This window comes from Protopterus annectens, chromosome 17.part0 (genome assembly GCF_019279795.1).
Source record: "Protopterus annectens isolate FY-2018-M chromosome 17.part0, PAN1.0, whole genome shotgun sequence".
NCBI classification, from domain to species: domain Eukaryota; kingdom Metazoa; phylum Chordata; order Ceratodontiformes; family Protopteridae; genus Protopterus; species Protopterus annectens.
In genome coordinates, this window is record NC_056751.1 from 544047859 (window position 1) to 544057858 (window position 10000).

Here is a 10000-nt window from a genome sequence, read left to right on the forward strand (position 1 = left end):
ACCCAAATATATCCTTCATGACAAATAAAATACAGGTATAGAAGGTAATATAGAAGATTGTGAATTGAAAACAATAAAAGGGTTAAAAGGCATAGTGTTTGCTAGCAAATAAATACAGGTCTCAAAAGCACAATTGGTTATTAAGACCCAGACTGCATCTGCAGCTATATAAACTAAGGCCTACAACTCAGATTTTTAATGAATGTACTTAGAGATAGCATGTAGCTGTAAGAGAAGACATCTAAGATACTGCATACAATTGTTATGTGTATAGGGCCAACACTTGGAGATATGCTAAATGTTTTTTAATGTGATATAGGAAAGGATGACATAAAAAGATTGTGGGGTATTCGTGGGTAAGTTTTTTTAAACTTTCTTAGTTTCATGGCATAGGGATAGACATGTGTTAGCCCTATGTAGTAAAATAAGGCAGTTTAAAAACATACCCAACCATATTATTAAGCACTTCATGCAATGATGCTCAACAATGAATATCCCCAAGGATTGCAAAGTGAAATTTTCAAGGTATGCTAAGCAGCTGGTATGTTCTGACAATTCACAAAGGGGTAAATCAAGCAAGACAGTCCCAATTTATAGGTTCTAATAGTAAATTAAATGTTATTGTTTTGCAAATCAGCTTTGGACCATGATAATGACTTATACGTTATGATATGTCAAGTGGTATAATAAAATATTAAAAGGTAGAATAATCAATGGAAAGTACATTAACATTTGAAGTCATCCTGTCTGATTATAAAAGCCCAGGAACACTAGTTATGGTTAGTCAAGTTACACTGCAATAACAATCTATAATCCATCAGAAAACTAATTTGCTGCCTGTAAATTGATCAATTAGCTCAAATTTCTGATTTTCTTCAAATAGCAATCGACTGCCCTCCAAGCAAGGTGTATGAAGCCTGTGGACCTAAGGTTCAACCAACTTGCAACTCAAGGTGAGGAGACCGTAAAACATGTCTTGCTATCTTGTGGCTGTCATAGTGTAATTTCTTACAATATGAATCATGTTTATCTAGAAGGATATGAGGAGTACCTCTACATGCTCTGTAGTACAAAATAAATCAAGAATTACAGCCTCTACATGCTCTGTAGTACAAAATAAATCAAGAATTACAGTTAATAGTGCATACACGGTGAAAGCATGACAGTATACATTTCTATAAAATCAGGAACTACTCCTTAGTTTCTTTGTTTTTCCGAATATGTTTGTCCTGTATGACTTGAGCAAGGTGAAAGAGTTCCAGAATAACAAAAAGAGATATGATATGACAGCTTTGAAACTGATATATGATAGCTAATAATCTGCCTTGTATTTTCTGTAGCAAGACATGGTTAATAAATTATCTCTTTCTTCTGTAAATTATGCATGCAATAAGGAATGAATTCGTAATAGATATGGATATCAGACACAATGTATTCTAAGATGACTGGTGCTGCGGCCTTTAAAATAACAAAACAGCACAGTGTGTTTCCACATACATACTTGTCTCAGATGTTTTAAGATCATACGTATGTGCATTCTGTTCCTAAACCTGATGCTTGGATTCTTTTACCATTACTGACACTACAGCGCAGCATAAAAAGGGCGTTGCAATCCTGAGAATGATGACCTTTGGATGAGATGTTAAACTAAGGTCTCATCTGCATGACTTGGTGGTTGCTCAGGTGGTATAAAAGATCTCACTGCACTTATAGAAAAAGGGTAGGGGAGAAGTATTAAAATGCAATAATTATACATTTTTTGCATACTATACACATCTGTAAAAACTTTACATATATTCAATTCTATATACACAGGTTTATGTATATTTAAGAGAGAGAGAATGAAAACATTTGTTTTAGCCCACACTCTTAATCCCTTAACGAAAACTTAATATTTTTATGTTAATGCAGCATCCCATTTTAATTGTATAATAATTCCCCACACTTAGCTGTCCACAAGTACAACGCATAATTAAACATTGCCTTATCTCTCTCACTAATTTTACTTTATCTTTAAGCTGAAATTCCCAATTTAAAATCTTACTCATGGTAACATTTTCCATATTATTTATGGTTACATGCTATAAAAAGTGGTGTATAGCTTCTTTTACCACACAATTTATATAGCCTCTCACCCACTTATTTATACTTCAGCAATACTCTCACTGGTATTCTCTATAACAAAATATGCCATATAAATTCTCACCACTCCCAAATATTTTCAAACTTAATCCATCTTTCTTTTATTGCACATAATCTATATTCCATAAAATCTAACAAGGGATTAATATAACAATAATTAAAGATAATGACTTCATGCCAGCATTTCCTTTTACTGCAAGCATCTGCTAATTGTAATTTCCAAATAAATATCTTGTTTTAATTTTCCCAAATTTGTCCTTCACTATATATGCCCCCATTGTCTACCTACTTCCTAACACATAGAAAAAAATCTCCATACTAAAATCCTCTTTCAGTTTTCATATTTCTGAAATGGGATAACTCAGAACAAATGGAAAGGCATTATGTAAACAGGGTCTCACTGCACCAAACCAGCTCCTTAAGTTCATAACACATCTGACTATTGAACCCCAGATTGCATCAAACACTGTGCCTAGCAGCTTACTCTCTTTACTGTAAGAAAACATAAACCCACCCTCCAACTATCCTAATTTTCCCAAAACTACTTAATGAATTAAAAGCACCTTCTTATAGAAAGTTAAAGGGAAAGAGAAAGTTAAAGGGAAAGCCTTCCATATTGCACTGTATTTTTAATATCTGCTAAAATCTCATTCCAAAGTGCTTGTACAACATTTTGCTTCCCCAAATGAAAACCTGACACTTTACATTTAAATTATCTCCTCAGTTTTACTGTATCTCCAAACCCTTTACCTTTCACAATACTAAAAACAAAATCTGTTTTTTACAAATACTGTACTAGTGCTTTAAGAACAATCTGCCGCCCTATATTCGGTTTCTTACAATTATAAACAAGTCATCAACCCATCTCAAAACTACTGCAAAACATAACTTGTCTAAAATAAATGCTACCATCCTCAATTTCTGGATATATTTATTTATCCCCAGGTAAATAACTGTGTGGGTAGACTGCTTCACTTTACTCATGCATGCTAACCCTAACTCCTCCCTGTTTAGCCTGTATATGTCACCCAGTTGGATGCCCCTAATACTAACATACTAACCCTGGACATTAACTTACAAAAAACACATTCACCAAGAGTACCACTACACAGATACTTAGACACACACACACACACATACACACACACAAACACATACATGCACACACACACACACACACACACACACACACACACACACACACACACACACACACACACACACACCACTAAGTGTGACCCTTATCTATACACACACACACACACACACACACACACACACACCACTAAGTGTGACCCTTATCTATACACACACACACACACACACACACACACACACACACACACACACACACACACACACACACACACACACACACACACACATGCACGTGCATGCATGCACAGCACACCACTAAATGTGTCCCCTTATCTATCCCCTACTTTACCTTAACCAAACACTCACACATACATACCACAAAATAAATCCCCTTACTTAGCGTTTACTGAAACACTAACTCAGAAATATGACATCTGCTAAAATTTGCTCACATCTATTAATTGTATGTAATTTCCTGACATTATTAATAACACTGTTCACAAAAATTAATAGGAGCAATACTAGACACTGAATCATGAGGACCATAAGATGATTAACCATAAACACTTTTTAGAAGGCAGATTTAAAAGTCTGTGCCACCCTTTTCAATTACCCATCCCAATTCAGGCTGTATATGTCACCAATTGGATAGCCGTCTGGCTCAAAGATAGGACCCGAGAAGTTTGGATGGGTTAGTCTGCCTCTGTAAAGAGGACAGTCACTAGCAAAGTCCCTCAAGGCTCAGTGCTGGGCCTCTCCTTGGCACAGACACAGAATCCCCCAGTGACACCAATACCATTTAAGAAGGTCTGACATCCTTTGGGAAGATGGCTACCCCTGGAATGTATCACATTGATAATACACTTCAAGGAATCGACCTAGTGTCAGGGATTTGGGAACATATGTAGACAGTAACCTGTCTTTGACCATCATGTTTCTATGGTAGTAAGAAAATCAGTTTTATATTACACAACTTATAAACAAGGGTATAGCATCTAGGTCCAAAGATGTCATTGTTCCACTGTGCTCAGTCCTTATCAGACCACTCATTGAATACAGTGCTCCCTTTGGTATGTATCTGACCAGGCATATGCAACAACTGGAGCATCCATAGAGGTTTCTCACAAAATGAATGCATGATCTAAACAACCTGTCCTTCATGGACTGTCTCAAAGCCCTATCCCTGTACTCAGCCTCTTACAGATTGCCGACAGATGATCTGTGTCTGGCCTACAAGGCGACCTCTGATCCTCCTTAGATGGACCTGTTGCACATCAGCAAAAGAAATATCATCAGAAATACTCAATCTAGGGACCTAAACCTTGTCTGCAACAGAAATAGAGCATGTTGGAGGAGCATGTATGTGTCTTAGAGACTATCTCGTCTCTGGAACAGGCTTCACATTCAAGCAAATCAGACTGTGTTCTTCTCTAACTCAGTTAAATCCTAACTTGGGCCAATGGATAGTGGCTCAGAAATTTAACACTTGTCTAGCACCTATGTCTCTAGCAGACAGAGGCAGCCTATAAAAATATGACCCATGCCAAAGCCTACATATACCCCTTGAAATAACCCTGGGGTATCAAAGCTTGTTAAATACATTGCACACGCTTGACTAGGCTTAAAAAGGCCCCTGTGGTCATTAGCCTAGTAATCACCTAGCAATCTGTAATATCCCTTGTATAAATTTTGTCTAGCTATCTAGTTATCAAGAATCACCTTAAAGGTATTACACGTTGTACATGTAGTGGTAATGTATTCCATTGGTTAGCTATACATTGAATTAGGAACTTATTTATCTGCTGGTACAGATTTACAGTCCCTAGAGTGGGTGTTTAAAGAGACACTGGTTTTGTAAAGAAATTAGAGGTCAAATAGAATTGATTTTTTATGGCTTATAAATTCAGACACGTCACCTTGTAGTACCCTGTACATGAATGAATGAATATAAAGAGTGCTAATCTCTTAGGCCAGTGTCTGGCAGCCGGTACAGAGGACTATGGCTGTGAGCTCTAGTTTCTATGGTAAAGGGATTGATTCCCTCAGCCCTGTTTTGTCTACTGTATGACCTTGAACAAGTAATTTAAGCAGAACCAGACATCACACCTGGCTTGCCCCTAAAAAGGGACTGTGTGTCCAGTGAGACTACCTGATTTAGAAATGAGTGTATTTATTGTTATTGTTCAAGGTTTTAATGTATTTCATTTTTAGTTTAGCATCTCTGGAAGTTTTTCACTTGTGCAATATGCCTGGATTTATACATACCAAAGGTGGAGTTAGATTCAAAGGTGGGTGTGATGAAAGAAGAAAATAATGTCAGGATGATCAGATCTAGAAGATATTCCCTTGGAAATGAATTGGACAAGATAGAAGGATTTCCTGACTATTGTGGAAGCATGATGACTGAGTGAGAGAAAGTTATCCATATAAGTACCCAGGTCTCTTATGACCATATCTGTATGAAGAGGAGTAATGTTTATAACATGTGAGACAGGGGCAGGTTTTTTGATGAATGCTACTGTGTTGTACATTTTTACATTTAGCTTGAAGATGTTTTCAGTACAGCAGGTATGTACATATTCCAAGCAAATCACATACCAAAAATAAAAAAACAAACAACTGCCACAGAAAATAAAAACTATAAAATGCAAACAGACAAATGTATTCACTCATTCATCTGTTTGTATTTTATACTTTTTGTTTTCTGTGGCAGTTTTTTTTTATGTGCATATTCCAACCCTTTTTGGGGGTGTTTAGTATCAATGGATGAGCAGTTAACACTGCCCAACTTGCAGTCATCAGCAAACTTGGTTAACCATACCTTGGGGATACTGGATTGGATGTCTGCAAAATAAATGCCAAAATAAATGACAAACAGGAGAGGGCCCAGAAATGATCTCTGTAGTACCTCACTAGTTAGAACATTACATTCAGAAAGGGTACCAACAACTTTCACTGCCTGAGATCTGATCGATAGCCATAGATCTGTAGAGATGCCACCCTTATGTGAGGATCTCACAATTGCTGCTTTACAGACATCAGGGTTAAACCTTGTGGGACACGCTGAGGCTGAACATTTTAAGATAATGGCTGACCGACTAATGGTCAGAATAATCCATTTCCTCTCTTTATAGCTGTAGGAACAGATTTTTAATACATTCCTTATCCTTTCTTCCCAGTATTGACATTTTAATTCTTACTGCTTTTACTTTGTCTGCACCTTCATCTCCCAACTTTCAGATTCCAGTAAATCAAACATATTACTTGTTTCAATGTTAATAACTGATTTATCTCAGCTCTCCTGATTTCTTTAACTACAGTTTATTTTCCAAGAATTTGTTCCATGCAATCTTATGACATTATCTTGAATATATTTATCAACATCACTTTCTTCGCCTCTCCCCGTCATACTGTTCAGGTGCACTGTCATTAATGAATTTAGTCTGTTGACATTTTCATTAATATTACCAATGTGCTCCTTGCTTTACTTGTTTTTTTATTTTTTTTTTTTGTATTCACCATTCTCTGATAAGAATTATATTCCTTCCCAACATCACTGTTTTAATCACATTATCTCCTGTTGCCTCAAAAATAAACTCTCACTAATAGTAGAAACATGAAAATACATGTCTGGGATTCCACCTATGTCCCTGCTAGACAGGGGCATTGGGTGCTGATTTGTCTATGCATGGGCTGTACTCTTGGCTATAAGGGCCTCAGGGCCAATAGCCTAGTAACCTTCTATGATCCTACGATTCTATGGTCAACGGTTAAATACCTGTCACCTTATGTACACTATTAAACACCTTGCCGTTTGTTTCTTTGATGTGCATCAGCAAACCTTTATTCACATTATCAAACTAGGATAAAACTGAATTTCATTAATGTTTTTTTTTTCATCCTGCTGCACAGTATCAATTCCACTGGTTCCCCTATTTGCACTTCTCTCTGACTTCCATGATTATCACTTGTTCTCCATCTGCTGTTGCACATCGCCTCACAGCCACCATTAGACTAGTTACAGAATGAAATGCTGAGGAAAAAAAACAAAGAATTTCCCGGTACCATGACCAAGTTTTCCCTAAGCAGTTTGAATACTAAGTCTCCCCAAAGAGAAGATATCTCAGTCAACAAAACAAAATTAACAAACTAAATAATTAGGTAAATAAAGAAACAAACAAACTAATAAATGAATAAAAGGTTACAACAATGCTTAACACAATAGAATAGTAACATAAATATAAGTTATAATGCAATATATTTGTTATAACAGTAAACTTTCTACTAAGTAATGTTACTGACTGTGAAATAAAACAACAAAGAATGAAAAGGGCTTCTAGCAATTAATAATGGTTGAAAACATATAACAAGCTTTGTTATCTGCAGTAGGAGGGTGTCTTTTACAAACTAATATGAATTAAGTAAGTATACTTTCCATATACTTCCTCTTACTAATATGTTACCACTACTGCCAGTAAGCTTAGTCCAAATAATTATGAATCAATTTTATTCTGGCTTAGCAATGCACAAAAACAATAACTTATCTGTTATGCTTACTTTTCTTTATTTTCTGCAACAGTTATTAAATATTGTTTTTTTTTCTGAAATAAAATAGATGTAATACAAGAGGCTGTCCCTAATGTCAGGAATTTAACCTCCATCACATATCCTGCAAACATATTCTCAGACTACATTTACAGTACCCAGGAGCACTGCTAAACACAATGAGATGAAATCAGAAAGATAACTGTAAGGTGTACACCTAACCTTCCCATGTTTAGAGAATGCCCTACGAATCTGTTTTAGCATAGATATGTGCCGCACCATGGTGAGCTGTCTCTGTGGCCATGCTAAATGGTAATGAGGCATTCCAGGGCAGTGGCATATACTAATTAGCCATGAGCTCTCCCCTGGAATTGCCTGTAGTAAGGTTTTAATGCATCACTCAATGGTGTAAATTAGCATGGATGCTCCTGGTTATCCATGTTAATGAGCATAATCAAAAACCTGTGTTTACCTACTGCAAAGGTAAGTGCTAGGGGAATTTAGTGGTCAGGTAGAGTTACAGTGTGTGTACATGTGAGTATGCTTGTGACTTTATGTGTGAGTGGGTGTCTGCCTGGGAGGTCACATTGGTGGTGGGAGATTAATGAAGTGGCAAGTTATGTAGGCATGTGTGTATATGCTTGCACATGAGTGTGTGTGTGTATGTGTGTGTGTGTGTGTGTGTGTGTGTGTGTGTGTGTGTGTGTGTGTGTGTGTGTGTCTGTGTGTGTGTGTGTGTGTGTGTGTGTGTGTGTGTGTGTGTGTGTGTGTGTGTGTGTGTGTGTGTCTGTGTGTGTCTGTGTATGTGTATCTGTGTATGTGTGTCTGTGTGTGTATGTTTGAATGTGTGAATGTGTCTGTGAGGTGGAGGGCTGTCATACCTGCACACTCCCCTACACTAACAAACAAATCTTATAACATGGGATCAGAGAAAGAAATGCTAGACATCATGGATATCTTTGTACTATCTTAACTAATGGTACTTAGGGTCAGGTGGACACTAGACACCAGGGATAACATTTTACTATTGTGATTTATGGCACTTAGGGTCAGAGAGGACACTAGACATAAGGGATAACATTTTACTATACTGAGTTATGGCAGTAAGAGTCAGGGTGATATATCTTTTTACTGTAGTGCCTTAACTGCACTTAGGGATGGGGGGGATTAGTACACATCAAGGATAACTTTTTACTATCACACCTCAATATCACTTATGGCCGAGGGGGAAACACTAGCCACCAGGGAGAGCTCTCAATGCATTGTGCCGTAACTACACTTAAAGGTGGGAGGATCACTAGACACATGGGAATACTCTTCATATCATGGCTTAGATGCACTCAAAAAAAAAAAAAAAAGGAAAACGTGGGTTGGAGGGGGGAAACACTAAATGTCAGGGGTTCTTTCTCTATATATAGTGTCGTAAAGGCACAAAAACTTTCTCAGACCCAATACCCTCCTACATCATACAGAGGATATTAGTCCTCTACACCACCACTAGGGACCAGAGAAATAGTTAAATATTACATAAGTCTGTAAATAAATAAATAAAAGCGTATAACATGAATGTTGGGGGAAAACAGTTCAAATCCCACATCCTTTACAAACAAAACAGGAGCATTAATCAACTGCACTAGCTAATCTAGTAGTGCTGTTAGGATTTGTTTTGCATTATAAGACATCCATAGCTCTAATTTATGGCAGGATCCAGTGCTCAGTACAGCCTGTGAGACATGAGGGATAGTAGGGGGAGGCTTGTGGCTTCAATAAAAAGCAGGGAGATACACTAAATGATACCAGACAGGATATTTAGAACATTACCAGGAATCACTTAAAAACTGAATAGAGTAAGAGTTGCATCAATATGCATTATACAAAACTAACAGGAATGAAACTATTTAAATATCTGGCGTTATTAACTGACTGCAAGCATCCATGATTTAAGAGACATCTATGACATAGTAATAACTCAGGGACAGGTAAGAAGTATGTGGTGCGTGTGTGCATGTGTGTGTGTGTGTGTGTGTATGTGTGTGTGTGTGTGTGTGTGTGTGTGTGTGTGTGTAGTGTATGTGCAGTATGTATGTGTGTGAGTGTGTGTATGTGTGCAGTGTGTGTGTGTGTGTGTGTGTGTGTGTGTGTGTGTGTGTGTGTGTGTGTGTGTGTGTGTGTGTGCGCGTGTGTGTATCTCTGTGTGAATGTTTATCTGCATGGT

At 37.2% G+C, this 10000-nt stretch overlaps 1 protein-coding gene across 1 annotated transcript in view; it reads left to right on the forward strand.

The window, feature by feature from the left end:
* Positions 1–10000, forward strand: part of LOC122791457 (mucin-2-like) — a 508385-nt gene that overhangs the window by 421321 nt on the left and 77064 nt on the right. The window contains exon 39 of the mRNA XM_044059202.1: positions 884–953. Within this exon, the coding sequence (XP_043915137.1) occupies positions 884–953 (70 nt within the window). The remainder of the gene's footprint in view (positions 1–883; positions 954–10000) is intronic.